Source organism: Corvus brachyrhynchos, unplaced genomic scaffold (genome assembly GCF_000691975.1).
Source record: "Corvus brachyrhynchos isolate BGI_N302 unplaced genomic scaffold, ASM69197v1 scaffold142, whole genome shotgun sequence".
NCBI classification, from domain to species: domain Eukaryota; kingdom Metazoa; phylum Chordata; class Aves; order Passeriformes; family Corvidae; genus Corvus; species Corvus brachyrhynchos.
In genome coordinates, this window is record NW_008237226.1 from 2,393,336 (window position 1) to 2,412,747 (window position 19,412).

General features: G+C 36.6%; 1 protein-coding gene across 1 annotated transcript in view; it reads left to right on the forward strand.

The window, feature by feature from the left end:
• Positions 1–19,412, forward strand: part of ZNF804B (zinc finger protein 804B) — a 71,423-nt gene that overhangs the window by 45,241 nt on the left and 6,770 nt on the right. The window contains exons 3-4 of the mRNA XM_017729251.1: positions 15,433–15,563; positions 18,109–19,409. Coding sequence (XP_017584740.1) covers positions 15,433–15,563; positions 18,109–19,409 — 1,432 coding nt within the window. The remainder of the gene's footprint in view (positions 1–15,432; positions 15,564–18,108; positions 19,410–19,412) is intronic.

Sequence of the window (19,412 nt, forward strand, 5' to 3'; positions counted from 1 at the left end):
ATTGTATTTTAAAAAAATGAGTTTCTTTTCATCATTACCCCTTTTAAAAAAAAAAAAAAGTCTTGCAAATAATACAGAGCTTCTTTTGAATTTAACGTCTTGATAAGCTAAATTGTTAAATGCTAGATGCTATGGAATTACATTTGGTGTTCTTTAGAATGAATGCTAATTAACATGTAAATTAACAATTTAACCCTCTTTAAATTGGGAAAAAACCCATGGGACATCCAATTTCATAGTTGTTAATGATGGTCCAATGACTGTAGAATATTTCTTAAGCATTTCATTATATAAGGAATTACAAAACTGTACTATCAGATTTTGGCATTTAAGACATAGCAATAACCAGAATGTCAGTTAGAGGAAGTGCTTTTCATTAATGCCTGTGTCATTGTTCTTTCTGTTCTTCTCAGATGGTACACTTTTTAATTACCAAAGTTTTAAAAGTTATTTTCCTAGCAGGAGGAATGGTTGATGCAGTGTAATGGATGGTTTATTAAAATAAGCAAGGAATTGTAAGGATTACAAAAACAAAACCAAAACAAAACCAAAAAGATTATGCCAAACCACAAAAAAAAAAAAGAAATTCCACCTTAAAATATCAATTTAGGTTTTAATTTTGTACAATAATTCTTCACTCAGAGAATGAAGAAATACATTCTTCTTCAATTCTATTTAGACAAAAGGTGCAGTTAATCGGGTGGAAACTCAACATCTCTGGTTCAAATAATTTCCCATTGCTTCAAACTTTGCTTCTGTTTAAAATATAGACAAAGAAGAAGATCCCAAACTAAATTAATTGAAACATTCTGTTACAACTGTTTAACATGGCAATGATAACTGAAACAAAAAAAAATTGAAACAAAAGGTTTTCTGAAACATTTCTTTCAAATTAAAAAAATGGGTTTGAGACAGTCATACTTCTTTTTCCTAGTGCATAAAAGCCTTATCAAAATCAACATATTCCTCTTTGCTTCTGAGTTCTGAAATGCTAATACATGCAGAACATACAATATTACTTAATTAAATGAGATAGGCATGTAGAACCTAAATATTTATGTTTAGATTATTATTCTCTATTAACCTTTAGGGCAGCCAGGCTGGAGTTGTGCGTGTGTTTTTTAATAAATAAGATAAATTATATTGGGTGCTGTTGTCCTTTTTAACATCTCTGTATTCAGAGCCCTTTTTCATTTTTTAAATACCAGATATTAGGGCAGAAGAAGCAGAATAAACAGCATATTTTCTACCTGCTCCTCTGCAAAATGTTACCAGTCGTGCAAAACTGTCTCTTCATGATGAACTAGCAAGAACTGGGCAAGACTGAATGCAGACATACATTCTATTTCCTGTGCCAGCTTCAGGAGACTGGCAAACATTACATAATATTGAGTATAGGCCACTTACTTTGCATGGTTGGTTGGGGGTTTTGTGTTAAATCAGTAGATTTGTCATTTTAAGATCAGGCTCTACAGTATCTACAAACAGTGAGGTGAGGGAGGCAAAGTGATATGATTGGCTTTAATGACTGTGTCTTCACAAGTACTTGAACTCATATTTGTGGAATGACTTTTAGAATAAGGTATTATTCAGACAGATTAAGGAACCTTTTCCACAGGATATGACACATCTGTACTTATCTTCCTGAGGCAGTCCTGTGCCATAATCAGTTTTTTGGGAATATAGCAATTAGCTATGCTAGCAAAATATTAAATGTTCATAGAAAAAATTACATTTCTCTTGGTTTCTGCATAAGTTTTGAACTTGCTCATAACTTTCCCTCACCTGAAAAAAGGATAATTCTTTTAATCCCATTGACATCCACAAAGTATATCTCGCACTATAAACATCTGTCTAGAATCTGCATCTATTATAGTTCTGTTCATTTTTAAATGTCTGCACCTTCCAAGCAGTAATTAATATGCAAGAATGTATCTGCACAATTGATTCCTGTGGAGCTTTAAGTCATGCTAATCAGCTATGTTTGTATTCAAGGAACCTTACAATGTGTCTTGTACATCTTTAAGGGGCATTCCTAGCGGAAACAAATATTTAAAAGCAAAACAGAAACATATCTGTGCATCACCAAGACAGCAATAAAAATGGTGAGATGAGTCATTTATTATCCTTGCTTAGTTAAATGCATTAATTAACATCTTTTAATAGATCTCTAAGGGAAAAAGAAAGGAGGTAACCCAGATGGATTATCATTTCACATTTTTTACAATTTTATAATAATTAGACTTCATCAGAAGCCATTAAAAATACAAGGGCTCTTTAATCTTCTCAGATTAGATTTCAAGGGAATAGAGAAATGTAGGTGACATGCATGTGAATACCAAACAAACATACCAATGCAGGTGATGAGACAGTAAAAAACCACATATTTCTTGAAAAAAAAACCAAACCAAAACCAAACCAAAATGAAAAACCCTAAATACTAATTTTTCAGGAAATGTTTTTAGAGTGGAATGATTACTCAGGAATGTGAGAAGATCAAAACTATATTTACTACAGAAATTTGACATCATTTAGTTTCAATCAATTTGAAATGGTTCATAAAGATTGACACACTTTGCTTCAGCAGTGTTACTTTAGAAAAATACATTTCAAAATTTCTTGTAAGGCATCTAATAATACTTTCATAGTATTAATTATAACATAACCCCAACTTTTTTTTTTTTTTGCATTCTTGAGATACAGGAATTATAAAAATTGCAACTTTAAGGCATTATGTTGCATTGCTACTTAGATGTGTTAACATCAAGCCACTTGATACTTTTACTTTTTAAATAAATTTTCCAAATTTTATTCTCCCACTAAGACTAAAAAATAAAGAAATCCCAGATATCAAAGTTTTCGGCACAGGAGAAATTCTAGTCTTTTAACTAGTGTGTAAGTATAGAGGAATTGACAGTCACCCCGTGGACCCCTGTGACATACTTTATGCTTATAGTTAGCATTTCTTGGCTTGTTTTCAGCCCTTAGCATATTGATGGATTCCAAGTCCTGCTTCCTTCACAACAGACACCTAAATTCTTACGTTGAAAAGTCACAATCCATTGATGTGTGCTTACACTTTCCATTTAGGATCTGTGGTATTCAACAGGGTATTAAATCATACCTGGCAGAAGAAAAACAATGTATGGCTTGTGTTCTGAACCTGCCCTGGATCTCCAGTCTTAGCCTGGATTGTGTGAATATCAAACCATAATTAACTAAGAAACTATAGGGTAAAGTGATATCATGTTTAGGGGTAAACCAATGCAGTTTGTAAGTAACAATTTCCCCAGGCAAGTGGTCACAGCACCAAGCCTGAGAGTTCAAGAAGTATTTGGACAATGCTCTCAGGCACATGGTGTGAGACTTGGGGTGTCCTGTGCAGGGTCAGGATTTGGACCCAAGCATCCAGCTCAGAATATTCTGTGATTCTGTGATTGGTACCAATATTTGCATACAAAAATATTACCTAAAAGTTACAATGTAATTTTCACCTTTCAAAAGGAATCCAGACTATTCAGATTAATCTCATCTTTACTTCAAAGCAACATTAATTCTTCTCATCAGCCCATAATGACCATCTTTTCTGAGTTTTGTGTTACTTTTATATAATTTGAGTCTGAGTATTCAATTCATTGACAGAATCATGGATCTTAATAGCTTGTGTCAGATTTTGATTTCCTTCCCAGTTTGAAACTTAGTGCACCGTAATGTCAATTTGCTTGGTTAAAAAAAAAATGGGAAAAAGAATTAAGATTCTGGCTTTCAGTTTGAAAATAATAATGAATTGGAACAGTACACATGCCAAACAACAAGTCATAGCCTAACATATCGAGACATGGAGTGCATCAGAAATATACAGCAATTGTTACAGAAATGTTATTATTTCGGAGAAATGAACAAATTTTTTTCTTACATAATTCTTTTTACTGTTGCAAAAGGTTTCTCTAAAACCTAAACCTATGATACGTGGAAAAACAATCCATTTTTTTTTTTCAGAAATTAAAATTATAACATTTAATCCAGCTGCCCTACTTCTCCTTGTCTCCAGAATAGTTTCCAGTACTGTTTTAACTCACCTAGTCTAAAGAATGAGAAACCACCATCACCATATTATATCTGTGTTGATGCGAATTTTAAGAGGCTTCTTTTTCCCTTTCAGTACATATACTCATGGTATTTCTCTTTTTTTGCAAGAAATAATTAAAATGCAGGGGTGTAGAAAAGTATGAATTACAGGAATAAAAAAGTGTGGTATAAATAAAAGAGCAACTTCAAATTTTACAGGAATTACAATTGCCTGGGAGGGAGTTGTAAAGCTTGCTTAAAAGGTTCTTTGTGTCAAGTGACAGGAAAGAATTTGAGAAGTGACAAAGCATTTCAGAAACAGTGAGTGATAGATCATCTTTAGAATATTAAACATGCTCATGTCTACATGAAAAACTAGATGTGTGTTTATAGCATCATTTGATATAAGAGTGAATACAAACAGACATCATTGGGAGCATGGCTAAGAGGATAACATTAAATGTCACCTCCCGTAACTCCAGAACTTATAAGTGGGTGAGAAAAGTAGTACAGGATTGTTGTTATAAACATACATCATGTCCATTTCTACTCTCTTTTCAGGGAGCAGTTTCTAGAATACTATTAAAAATTTTAAATTATGACATCTCAGTTGAAGTGTGTCAAGTTTCAGCTCAGTGACATGTTGTGTACCAGTAAGTTAAAGGGGACCAAATACAAATCACAAGTTGCAAATAAATAGTATTTAAAGCATATGGCAGTAAAAAGGGAGCTAGATAGGATCAAAATATCTTTGCCTTTATAAACTGGAAAATTAGGACACTTTTCAGTCTTCACAGTTTGGTCATCTTTTTGCATGACACACTGAATTTGCTTAGGAAGCACCTTATTGCATTTGGTATTTCAGAAGGAAATTCTGCTTAACTGGGAGGAGAGCTGGATAAGCCAAGTAGAGGGCAGAAAGGTCACTAACATCAAAGGAGAAAACACATAATAATAAGGTGAAGCAAATTTGGAAAATAATTAAATAAACTAAAAAATATAATGAAAACAACTTTTTTAAAAATCAGTGCAATGTGCTGAGCTGTGTTCTCAGAAGATTGTTTCTGATAATCAAAGGCTAAACCAGGCGTTTGCAAGAGTCAATTATCAAAAAAAAAAAAAAGAAAAGAAAAAAAACAAAGAACATCTGTTCATATTTTTCTGTAAATAAACCAGAGACTGGAACATAAACTGCTACTCCAATCCCATGCATGAAGAAATTAAAATTAACAGATCTTCCATCTGAATGTGCTGCCTCTGTGGGCCTCCCTTATGACAAGAATAGCACAAATAAATTTCATCTATATTATGGGTCTCTAAAAGTAATAACATATGCATTAAAGCTGATCTTTAATCTATATGTTATTAGCATTATGATGATCAACACAGACATACAGGAAATAAAAAAAGAGAAGCAACTGTATTTAGCAAATGCAAATAAAATATTTGCATATATCTGTATAAATAACTAACTGCAACATACACTTCTGTTAGGAACCTAGCTTCATAAAGGTGAATGAGCTTGTCAAATGGGCTGGGAGGAGGAAAACAAATGGAAAGACATGAGAGAGAACAAAGAAATTTCAATGAGCACTTGGCAGATGGCTTAAGAACCCAAATCCCAGAACTGAAAAAGACCAAATAGGTTATAAACAGCTAATCTCATTTAGAAGGAAAGTCAATTCTCTCTGTCTTAAATTTATAACAACAGAGAGAGAGGAAAAATGGATGGTAAATACTATAAATCACAAGTGTACAAACTGGAAAAGAAGTGATGGAGGAAGTAAAAAGGGCAAAAGAAAAATCTGTAGCCATCAGACGTGAGGGCAAGAAAGTTTCTGAAAATATATTGAGAACATAAAGTATCTTCTGGTCCAAATTGAAATTATTTACTTGTTAGTAGTGATATAAAAAGGACTATTCAATACAGATTTCTGTTCTATACTTGGGACAAAGACAGATGACTTAGTCACATCCACGATGTTTAGGATGATTGTGAAGTACCACTGTACCAGTACTTAAGAAGGACATATTCTAGACATAAATATTAAATCTCTTTCTAAATATAGGGATAAACCAGTCTCAGCTGGTTCAGGCCATGAACTCTCCTAATAATTAATGTTGATTTTTAATGGGTCTCAGAGCACTAGAGGAAAAAGCATCAAGTTAGATGATGCCATAGTAGGATTTAAGAAGGATAAATAAGAAAATCTGTCATTCTGACATTACTGCCAGGGAAAATACCAGCGTGGCTGATACAGGTTTCCATAAAGTGTTGAAGAATTACAATATAATTAATTTAATTTAATATGGATTATATTAAATAGCTCTTGTCAAAGTAACTTGAATTCATCAATTTATCTGGATGTCCCCTGTCTTGTGTTAATGGAAAGTTTTGATTGGATGATTACAAAATTCCTTTGTGGTCTTTTCTGATTGAGCAGAACTGCAAGGAAATGTCATTTATTAAAGCTCTTTTACTCTGAGCAGGCATTTTGTAATAGAATTGCTGCTAGATTCCTGGTTACCTTTAACCATTCTACTCCAGAAGAGCTCAGTCTACTTTGAGCTAATACAAGAAAAAGAATATTTTGGTTTTGACTGATTTTAAAAAAAAAAAAGTGCCACCACGGGAAAAAAATACAAAGGGAAAGAAAGAAAGCCACAACCTAAAATATTTTGTATGGATAGCTATTACATCCTATTAAAAAAAGCAATATTTTATGATCCTTCATATATTTGATGAGGCTTCTGCTTATAACTCCCTTTTATGTCCTTGACATAGATTTGCCCAGTTAGTAACTTTTCACCTAAGGTTCAGTGACTGGTAACTATAAGCAAGGTTACATTTATCTCAAGTACGTATTAAAATGTCTCTTTTTGGACTTGTTCTCTTGTAGAGCACTTCAGATTTACTGTTCAGTGGCTGAGTCCACTTTCCTCTATGTAAACTATAAACATAGTACAATAATTTGGAAGAGGTTAATCCTTTATGCTCTATTGTTGTTCCCTCAGCATTACCATAGTTATCAATAATCAACCTACTATACAGCTAAATCAAAATTAGGTTTAATTCAGGTGTCTGACATCTTTTTTCAGTGGGTGTACAAAGATTTAGAGGTGATAATTAAGCATATACCTGTAAATGTTGATTCAGCCTCCTCCCTGCTCTTTCCAGAATTCACTCCATCTCTCTATGCCTTCATTTATTTATTTGTAAAATGATATCAGGGTAAAGCTGAAGTTTCATAAGAAATCGGAGATCTGTCTATGAAAAGTGCTATTTAAAATCCATGTATGGACATTTCCACTGTCATTTTTGTTACTCTGAAAGTATGCTGACTGCATTGAAGAAAGTTTGAGGCCAGGTTTTGGACTCACCTGTAGAATTCTAGGATAATTTAGACTCTCTCTCTTTTCACTAAAATGTAGGTGATTTTGTATTCTGCCTGCTACAGTTAGAACAAATAAAAACAAAGTGGTGAAACAGGCTTTAAAAACGTGGAAAATCTTAAATACTTTTAAAACAAGATTACAAGAAGTACTGAAAGTTTTGAAAAGAGCTAGTCTGCACAAGATCTGTAACATCCGTTTCTTTTCTTTTAGCTGCTTAAATGAGAAGGAAAAAGAAATACAATATATGAGATGATCGTTTTGATCTAAGAAAGCCCAACACCCTGACAAGTAAGGTAATATAGGAACTTGAAGGGAATATATGGACCCTGCCCCAAGTTTTTTATCATTCAAATGTGTTATTTTTCTGGGTAAGTTGCTCTGTATTCCAAAGTGACACTAAATACATCTAATCGAAGTACACAGTATGCAGCCAGCTTGGTGGAGCCTATGGCAATACGTTTGTTGGAACTGATAGAAACGAGTGGTCAATAGCTCAGTCTTCCACAGGAATGAGTTGCTGGCACAAAGTTGCTGGCATGTTTTGTCCTCTTTCCTATGGAAACTGTCTCCACCAAATGCATCTGTTTTGACTTTATTTGGGGGATTCTTATGAGAAGTACAATTGGATCTTTTAAAATGGAAAGCATCCACAAATGGATACTTTCATCCAGCAATAGATTAAATCAGTTTAATTGGCAGGAATATTTGCAGGTCTGGTTAAACAGGAAAAAACAAGCCCTCCAAAGGGCCATCTGTAATTTATACTTCAGGTTAGATCCATGATCAGCATCTCATTAACTGATAGATGGATTCTCTAGGGCACGTCTGAGGACTGAGTCTTCCTCCCTCCTGCTATCATCTCATTCCCTAATCCAATTAGACCAGGGTATTTTCTTTTTGTCTTCTCATTCACTTCCACTACCTATATTGAAACTGTTACAGCTGACTATAATATAAAATATTCTAACAAATAATTACTTGCACACACTTCAAAGTGATCTGAGGCTATTTATGGGTAAAATAAATGAAAATTTATCAGCTAGCTTTTGGATTAATAGCTCATTGTTAATTCCTGTATACAATAGCTTTTCCAATTTATTTTTAGGATTTTATTTACCATAGTAAAGGGCAAATTCCTTCATTGTTGTTTCCTCACTTCCACTTAGCAAGCTAATACTGTAAGCTTTAGACATGAAGTTAAAATATGTTCTCTAGTGACTATCATTCTCATTTGATGGTTTGCAGTGTGAAATCATTTTACAAATAATGTGTTTGGTTCCAATGTTAGGGTTACAGGCAAGAGAATAATTACTGAAATTAACATTCCTGTTTTCCTCAGTTAACCCTTCTATGGTGAATTTGGTTAGAACTTAATTAAGGAGCTTTTTTGCTGAGTGGAAATAAATCTTTAAAGCAAATCAGGCATTCAAACACTCACATTAGTTCAAGGACTTCAATTTAAAGAAGGCTCTCTTAATATAACAGAAGACATATACCTAATGTGGTATATACATTTTTACCTGGGGCTGGAATGCATTACGGAATAATGAGTAGTTTGGAGGTTGAGTTGTGAATGATATTCCAGAACAAAGATATTCTAAATGTAATGGGGAAAAAATATTAATTTATACTAAATGACATTTTCTAGCTTAATACATAGAATTTTTTTTTCTCAAAGATGCCTTCTATTTACACCAATGCAGTTATACTACTGTGAACAAGAAGAGGATTTGCTACTCAGTATATTTGCAACAACAGTTCTCCTTCCCAGAATCTGAAGCAGTTAACACTTTGAACCCCTGTTAAATCTATATAATGGCTTAGCCCCTGACAGAATACTCGGAAGGAGAAGTAATGCTGTCTCCCAGTACCATACTCATATGATCCTCAAACGGAGAGACTTGCCAGTTAAGAATGAGACAAAAGAGTTGTTGAATAGCTCAACCTTCCCCTCATTTGTTGTTACCAGTTCACCACTCATTTGCTTTCTTTATGTGGCAGTTTGCTTTCTTTAACCTTCATTTTCTGGCTGACATCCCTGCTCTTCCTATTATTCTTTTCGTCCTTGGCCAAGACCAGCTCCAGCTGCACCTTGGCCTTCCTGACCGATCCTTACACAACTGAGTAGCATCACTATACTCTTCCCAGGATACCTGTCCTTGCTTTCACTACCTTTGCATTTCCTTCTTGCCTCTTTATTTTACCAGTAGGTCTCAACTCAGCCAAGACAGTCTCCTTTTCTCTTACACCAGGGGATTGAGAGCTCTTGTGCTCTATGGAAAACTTGCTTAAAGATTTGCCAGCTTGGTTACACTCCCTTGTCCCAGAGAACCGTTTCTCAGGTGGCCCTATTGACTAAATGCTTGATTCCTCCAACCGGGTTGCAGTGATGGCAATTAGGTCCTAACTTTGTAGGAGCGCAGTGGGTTCCAGCTGCTCCAGTTTGTTGCCCATGATCTGTGCATTGGTGTAAAGGCACCTGAGCTGGGATGTCAGCTGTGTCTTCTTCTTAGAGGAACACCCTTTAATAACTAAGATAGACAACTTTAATAGACTCTGTACACGATGACAAGAAAGAGGTACTTTTACATTTCACTTTATCCCTCTTGTTTTAGACAGCTGCTTTAAAAAGAGGTGGTTAGGTCCCTAAAGTGCTTATTTCTTTCCAGTGGTTGTGAAGAAGGCCATCTGAAGTTGATCAGATGAATAGCAATCCAGATAAGCATTTACCTGCTTAGGGAAAAATAGAAATCAGGATCATAACTCTGGACAGAAAATAAACTCAGTACTGCAAATGCAGCCAGCAGTGAGTATTCTTCAGGTGCTTATAGGTCAGTGCAAAGCAAGTACTGGCCCAAATAAAGTGACAATTTAAAAAAGAACAAAACACATACCCCCAGACATTAATAATGGGAATAAATTGCTAAATTACAGGTATTTGACCACTGTTATTTCAGGTCTAGAAAAGGTAGGTAGTGAAGATGCAGCTCCATTAAGTCATTTAAATCTCCTGGTGATTCATACCAGAGTTCCAGGAGAAAAAACATAGATTCAGCAGTTTTTCACTGAGTCTTAGAGGGAAGAGCCAATGGGGCTCAGACCTGGTTCTACAAGTAAATCTTTCCACGAATATGAATATTATTTTGTAGTCTTCTAATACTCTCTGTGAGAATTTATAAAAAAGGGGTGGGTTACTTTTAGAAATGGAAATGTCCACACACACATGTACAAAAAATATAGAAAGAATAGAACATGAGTCTCAAAAAGAAATATAACTCCATGACAACTATATTTGTAGCAGGTGAAGGACAGAACACAAGAAAGCTATTAAATAAATCATATTTTATTATATGTGCCTGTATTTGGATGCCCAGTTAAGTACCTAATTACATGAAAAATGCAATTGCTGTGTAAAGCAACTTTAATTTTCAAGCACACCTGCTGAGCTTGGGGTTGTCATTCAGGTACCTGCTCAATTGCATGCTCTTGTACCCCACCTGCAGAAAATATCTGTGTGCCTGTCAGAAGTCTGGCACAGGTTATTAGTGAATAGCTGACAAATTTCATTATGATTCCTAACTAGAGCTCTGGCAGTGCAGCTTTGTTTTGTTTTGCTGAGGGGATGTGCAGGGAGAGCCCTTTCTCTCCTCAGACTGTATATGGTTTTGATTTCTTGGATTTCAGCTCCAGTTGATGAGTTCTCTGCTATGCTTACCTGCAATTCTTTTTCTTCTCTCTTCTGACACATGCTGCATGCCATTAGAGAGCATAAAATACTGCTAGAACTCCTATTCTTAGTGTTGGTCCATTTGCTTTTTTGATTATCATTCTAACTGTCAAAGAAGTGAAATGGCATTGCTTTGCGCTCCATAGTTCTCGGTTTCGCACCGTTCTTTGTTTCCTTGACAGGTAGAAACTGTTTCTGTTTTTCCTCATGAGTGCTTTATGTGTGATGCTGAACAGCTCTTGGTGACAGCTAAAACATAGCAAGCTGCCCTAAAGGGCATTTCTCAAATGTGTTTCTTTGCCCTTTATTCATATTGGACGTGTTAATAAGGCTCAAGACCACCTATGGTTTTTTGTGGAGAATAGGATCCTTACAGCTTAAATATCTCTACACTCTTGTAAATATTACCTAAGTAACAGAACATTTGGATTTGTTCTGGGAAGATTCTCTGATTTCTTTTTCAGCTTTGGCTTTAATAGATTATTTGAAAAGCTTCTTTCTTGAACCAAAAGTAACATTGTCTTACACATTCATCCATTTTACTGTAAATTGCAGAAAATGAGGTTGAGGGAATGGAGTGCTATGTGACTGACCTGGCAAGGAACAAATGAATAATGAGAGAGGGCACATAAAGAGACAGGTAAGAGCTAAACATATGGTGGAGCAACCATTTCTTTCCAAGAAGCTGAAGTCTAAGAGCTTTAAAAACGACTTTGCAGCTGTCCTGTTTCAGAATCTAGTTCAATGAAGCACTGGATGTTTGAGCTGATAAAAACTTTACAGAGAAACATACAGATTTGACAGATTGTAGATAGTTCTGATGAAATGGTTAAACTTTCATCAGGCACTAGGCAGCCTGGTATTTCTTGCTGGTTGGTGGTGCACCAGTTCCTTGAGCAACTTTCTGGCTTTCTCATCCTCATCCAATAGAGATTGAAACATCAGGGTGGCTGACAGCCAGCTCTTAACCCCCCTGAGCAGCTGATTGGAGAACAGCCCAGCTCTCCCTGTCTCTAGATCAGTGCTCGGAGGCATATGTCTTGGGGTCCAAATGGCTGAGAGCAAACAAGAAACTTCTGCTCTCAGTCTCCCAGTATTAATTTTCTCTCACTGATGTTATCTGACTTTCTAAAAAATCCCATACTTGAAGGAAGCTGATGTGACAGCAGTGAGAGATGCTCGCTACAGCTTCCCAGCACTCTTCACAGAAAGAAATCACAGAAGGAAAAGACCTTTTATGGCCTGTTTCCACCAAGTTTTTCCATGCCTTTCTGTCATATTATGTCATTGCCACTAACTGGATTCTTCCATTTTAGCTGGACAAAAAAGAAGTTGTCATCTCTTTAGATGGTGGTTTTCACCTATTTGCTTTGTCTTAATCTATTGGCAAAGGCTAGACCTCTCTCCAGAAAGCAGTTCTCTCATGCATTTATAATTTTTTTGACTTCTACAAGTTGAGGACTCTTTGCCTCCAGCCCTGTTTCTCAGAACCAGGTGCATGTTGGCCAGTGTACAGGTCTGTGCCATGGCTAGACTGCTCCCCATACCTGAGCTGCAGAAAGGCATATTTGCTGTTACAATGCTTGGTCAGCCTTCAATTTATCCTTCTGATGCATATTGATCTTTTGGCTATGCTACAGTGAAACAACAGCATGAGTTGATGGCAGTGATTGGGATGTTGATCTTTAGGTGCTGGTGGACACTCAAGTAGGCATAGATATTGAAAGAAGAGCAGCAGTTTAAAAATGACTGGGATATCAAAACCTTTCTTCAAATCTACTTTGCAAAAACTGCTCCATGGAAAATTTAGCAGTTCATGGTGTTGATACTGTAGTTCTAAATTACACAGATGAGCACAGGGTGGACCAAGGGGCAAGTGAATGCAGCAGTTTAGTTTCCATTCTGGTCCTCAAAGCTTCCATTTTGAGCATCTGACTGAATACAACTGAGCTCCCTCCCAGCTTGTAAACATTTTTCCCCAAACATCATGGCACTGGAGGAGTGGGGAAGAGGGAAGGCATTTCTGCCATGAAGTATGGAAGCATGGATCTGAAATGGGGAATTGTAAGGTTAGACATGACTTGCTGACTCCTAGAGAGTACAGTGAACTCAGAGACAACTGTCTTTTCAGAGGATGCTGTTGACATTTTCTGGTTTACATCTTCTCCTTCTCTCTCCTTGTGTTATCAGTAGTGCAAAATCAGGCAATAAAAAAATGTAATAAAGGCAAAGAATTTTGCTCTCTCCAACAGAAATTACCTGATTTATAGATGTGTGAGGAGATAAAAAAATTGTGAAAATACCTACAAAAGAGTTTCCTGATCAAATATTTCAGACAGTGGTTCTCTCTTGAGAAAATAATACAGCCTTAAAAAGGTACAAAACCAACAGAGAAGCCCCCACACATACATGCATACATGTGCAAGTAGAGAACTATAAAATATATTACACATAGGACCTCAGACTTATTCCAGCATATGCCTGCAGATTACATTTCAACAGGATTAATTAAATAGGAGAATTTTGACCTCATTAAATGGATTCTAGTGTTATGTCTGTATTTGTACACAACAGAATATTTGTGTGTTCATAAGAAAAAGTAAAAGCTGTCATTCATATGTAGGTATAGATCAGCTAAATAGCAGAGGCCAAATCATGTTGTTTTTGTAAGCAAAAGTAGCATTTCCAATCTCTTCTCACTGTTATAGTATTTTAAGTATATTTTCACTCTCCGTTTACATACTAACCTCATGAAAAGTGACTAAATTGAGTAAGAGGAGCTGTATCTGCTGTTGTCATGGTTTAGCATAGTTTGGGTTCTCAGTAAAGAGGGCTTCAGCCATAGAAGTGATTTTTTGCAAAGAGGTGCTTACAGCTTCCTCTAGACACAGTAGAAACAATCAACTGGCTAGTTTGAATATTGGCAACTTTTTTAAGCCACTTAAGAAGCTTGACACGCCTCTGTGATCCACATTTAAGAACGAACAAAGCCCAGGAAAGCTCTCTTGCTTCTGGCTTTCGGACGGGTAACTGGTGGGCCCGCGCGGCCCAGAGGGGCCAGGCCGGGACACAGCCATCCTGGAGCCATGAGGCCCCGTTCCACCCACAGCCCCTCAGTGCGGGCAGCCCCGCAGCCCTGCTCCGTGCAGGCGGCGCGGCGTGGCCAGGCTCCCCCCCAGTGCGGCCGAAAATTCATCTGAGGCCGCTGCCCAGCAAAGATCATGGGACCAAGAGTGAGAGGTGAATTCCAGCTGCAAGGCCCAGGTGAGATGAACCCTTTTAGTGCTGTAAGATTCTTCCAGAACAGATGAAGCCTGCAGACATCAATCCTCTCCCAAGTCAGAGGAAGAGGAAAGGTGAAGGAACATGAAGAAAACACCATAAAGACATCAAAGTCAGTGAAGAGGGAGGGGCTGAAACCCCAAGAGAGGAGAAAGAGGAGATGCTTCAAACCTAGGAGCTGAAATTCTGTTGTAAAGCTGTGGGTGATGGACTATGATACATCAGAGTACCCGCTGTAATTTCATGAAAGCATGGGGGGGTTGAAGCGTTCAAACTGCAATTGTGAGCAAAAGCACCTGCGCTGAAATAAGCAAATGTTGAAGTAGCTTGAACAGAGAGAGATGAAAGTGATGGGGACCCTTGCTCCCAGGGAAGGAGAAGACCTCTGCTCCTGGAGATGAAGATGCTCCCAGAGATAGATGAAGAGAACCTTTGCTTCTGAACAGCTCATCCTTAAAATGGAACCCCATTAGCTAAAGATTGGACCCTCGAAAGCAGTTGTGGGGAAAGCTGTAAATTGAGAGAAGGGACTCTCACATGCGAGCAGAGAACCAACCCGGGCGGCTGTCTTGCTGTGATATTGAAGCCATGATAGAACAGTTTCTTGTGGAGATGTCTCCACAGCATGAGCAAGAGAGACTCCTCTCCCTAAGTGAACTGAAGAAAGGTTATTATAGAGGTGGTAAACTGACTGAAAATCTCAAGGGTTGTCTTTTTACGTGGTCAGTGGGAGAAGGGAGAAAGGTGCGGGGAGGAAAGTGTTCTGAAGGTTTACTCTTTTTTTTTCTTTTAGGTCTGTTAATAAACTTCTTTATATTCTTTTAAGTTTTGTGCCTGCTTTGTTTTTCTCCTAATTCTTATCTCACAGAAGGAAAATAAGTAAGTAATGGATATTTTGAACCAAACCACTACAGCTGTGTAGATCTCTAATCCCTTCTGTTTATATTCTTTTCACACAGAGATTGAAAGATTTAAAACAAAGGGAATTTGCTCGAAATGTGGCTTCAAAGTCATGGAAAGATGAGAAGAAACAGGAAAAAGCACTCAAGCGACTCCACCAGCTTGCAGAATTACGGAAGCAGTCAGAATGGCAAGTTTTTAAAACTTGTATGAGATTTTAATGCCCTCTTTCCTCCCTTCCAGAAGAAATATTAATATTTTTACTCCTCCACAATGTAATGTACAGATTGTGTGCACTGTAACCTGTTTTCAGCTGTCTTCAACTCCAAATGTTCCTGCTCTGCAAACCATACATTGAAAACCCCTGACTTAATTGCATGATGTTTAAGTTTGTTGTTTTCTCTCCTGTAGATAGTTATTATCATGTCTTCTAAATAGAATGTTTTGAAGACGCTTTTATAATATCACCATTTTACCTTATCCAAACTGACCTGAAAAGATTAGTATGACTGTCTTAACATTTGATTGCAAATTAATGGGAGAGGATAAAGCCTTTGTGAATAATTTTTACTACTTTTAGGGTACTGTTATTATGCTCACAGTTTCTCTGTAGGGTAATCATTATTTGAATGAAAAACAAGTAATTAACTGAATTAAGTTTGTCTAATACTGTTAGCTCTATTGATGAATATCAAGATAGAGAACAAAGATTGCACTAATAAACCTTTAAATTTGAGAAATCTCCTTTGTTTAATGACACTGAATGCTTCAGTAGAATAGATTGCCATCAGACCAATTGTTTATGTTAATCTATGACCACAATGAGTTAATCAGATAAATAAACTGGCATTCTTTTAAATTCATCTCAAGACTGCTGTACCCTGGAAATAATAGCATTCTGAGTTTATTACAAACTCATTTTGGCCTATGTAATTGCTTTTGAGCAATCTGCTGAAATATAACCGTTTAGTGCTAATATATCACTTCTATGATTGCGACTCCATTTTCATACAAATCTGCTGAAACAAATGTAGCTGCCTGTGGGAAGCTTCCTTTATGCCCACACACTTGAAGATGTAGTCTCAAATAGACTGATAATGTCGGTGATAATAGGAAAGCCAGAATGAGACCGGGTGGGAAAGAGCAGGTTTGCTTTTAGAAAGAGCCAGGAGTTGCAAAGAGTGTGGAAAGACAGAGCTTGCTATTCCTCTCTGTAATCACTAATAGGCTCAGGGGAGACTGAGCGCCGTGATTTTGGCAGAGGGGTAGCATTCCCAGTTGCTCAGGGAAGACAGAATGTCAGCCTTTGTAAGCAGAACTCTATACACACATATAATTGTTACCATCCCAGGTTCCAACACAGTTCCTTACAATAAACTAATTCAATTTGACAACAAAATTGTTGCTAATCTTGTGCACAGAAAAATTTTATTTTGCTATTCCAAGAAGACTTTGAAAAATATCTCTTTATATGCCTTCTCCAAGAGATTATTTGTTCTTGATACACGAATAGGGGTTCATTTGTATCTCCTGATGCCAAATTTCTGGGAAATGCAAAGATATTCTCTGAAATGTGCACATATTCTCATAGTATGAGTTGACCCTACTCCAGGGAGTCTTTCTGTCTTTCCCATTGCTGAAGATCAATATATTTTTATAGCATTTATAAAACATGATTGCCAATTATAGATAGCTTATATGCAGATCTAGCAGTTTTAATTTATTTACATTTAATTAAAATATTTTATAATTTTTTTATCAAAATCTTTATTTAATCTGGTTCCAATTTTTTTTCCTGATAGTGTACTGTAATACTGCATTGCTAGAAAATGTAGATAATTAGTCTAATGAAAAGTGTATTTAAAATATATCTTGGAAAAACACTTTTATGGTGGCTATACATGTCATGTCTCTAATGGAAAATGGCAACAGTCATGTCAGTCTCAGTTAATCATCTGTTTCAAGAAATCAGTGGTTTGCCTTTTTTTTAAGGCCCTAGAATAGGTAAACATTTTTTTTAATTATAAGAAAACTAAATCATATTTAGAATCTGAGATATTTTGAAAAGAGGAATAATGTAATGATTGAAAGTAAAATAAAGAAAGAGAAAATGTGGCAAAGTAAGTCAAATCATGGTTGATAATGAGATCAGTGAAGTTGTGATTTTTTCCCCTCCAGTGTTTGCTGACAGCTTTAGTATGAATATCTCTGAATATTTTGAAAAGTCATTTATTGTGGAATAATTTAAAGATAAAATAAGAATCTACTCAAAAAATTCAAACAAACACATTCCCCCCTAATCAAGCAGAATGTTTCTCTTTCTCTTCCAGAGTTTGATTTTGCAGATGCTCCAAGTGGAAGCATCTCTTTTTGAACATGGCACAATTTCCTATGCAGTGGCTTTTCAGAAAACCAAGACTTACCACTGATTAAATTCCCCTAAATATAAATTTGGAGTAAAACCAATATTTTTTCTGCTTGTACATGGGCACAACTCTGAAAAAGAGCATGTGCTGACATTAAACATGTAATTTTCTATGTGTAAAGACTGTCTTGCCCACAACGAAGCCCAAACTGATGATAAGCTGCTCATTTACCCTGTTGAAACTTAGCTTTCCCTTGTAAAAACTTGAGTGATACCCTCCTTCACCGGACAGACATTGTCAAATGCATGCTCTGTCATAACTTGGTTACTTAATACAGATTTCTTTTTTATTTATTTTTTTACCCTAAAGCATCACTGGGAGTGGACCATTGCTGAAAGCCCCCCGATTAGTCCTGGAAAAGCAGCAATCACCAGATGGCATTTTCCTGTACAAGGGCAGCAAGTTCACAGCAAGTTCTCAAAGAACCATCACAAGTGAAGGCCAAGGTTTCTCCAAAAGCATACTAGAGAAAAAACAACTTATTATAAGCAGGCACCATCCCCCTACTGAAAGACACCATGCACTTGGAAATCACGTCTCACAAATGTTCCCAGATAGCACCAGTACCTCTCAAAGGGCAGGGGTGTCTTTTTCATTCTCTAAAAAAGTCCCTTTGAAGCTTGAGTCCTCAGCGTCAGTCTTCAGTGAGAACTCTGAAGAAGGAAATGATTGTAGTGAACCCCCTAACCATAAAAAAAAGCAAGCTATTGAGGGCTGTCATTCTGCCACACTTTTGGAGGAACACCTGAAAGCAAGTTTGGATAAAGAGTCACCTATTACACAAGACCAAATGGATTTGGATAACAGTGCATCAAGTCATGTAGCTGCAAAACCTAAAATGCTAAAGGAAAATGATAAAAGTAGTGATAGGGAATCAGAAGAAAAATTCAGAGCTAATCCTTTGTATTCTAAAGTCAAAATACAGCTTTCAAATTTGAATTTTTCTGCTTCACTGAGAGAAACAGAGAAAGAGAACAAACTGAATGAATCTGAACAATTCTTAGAAACTCCCATTTCATCTTCATGCCAAACCAGCAATTTTTGTACACAGCTGAACACCTACAAGCACAGCAATGCCCACCTGCCTGACCAGTTATCTGAGCTCCCACGACAGCCAGCACCTGAGCTGACCTGTTTAAGCAACATTAATGACGATCCTGGAGTGATAAAAAGAGAAAGATCTTTGGAGACTTCAGAAACCACAGATGGAAATATGGAAACACTTCTGAAGGAGACCATGGTCAAAGAAGTTAAGCCCCAGGGGTTGCCTTTCCTCCATGTAGTGAGCAAAGATGGCACCACTGCTCTGCAGTGGCCCACAGAATTACTTTTGTTTACAAAAACTGAGCCCTGTATTTCATATGGCTGTAATCCATTGTATTTTGACTTCAGACTCTCCTTAAATCACAGAGATGGTAAACAGCATGAAACAAACAAAGAAAGCTGTAAAGTGCTCTCTAAAAATAAGACTGTGGATGAAAATGAACCCTCAGGTTTAATAAAACACAAGCAAATGTCAAATGAACAAGATAATCAGTTGTTGAAACCAAAGAAGATGAAAGGCTCCCTAAACCCAAGAAAGTCCAAGCAAAAAGCTGGGTCAGACATAGGGA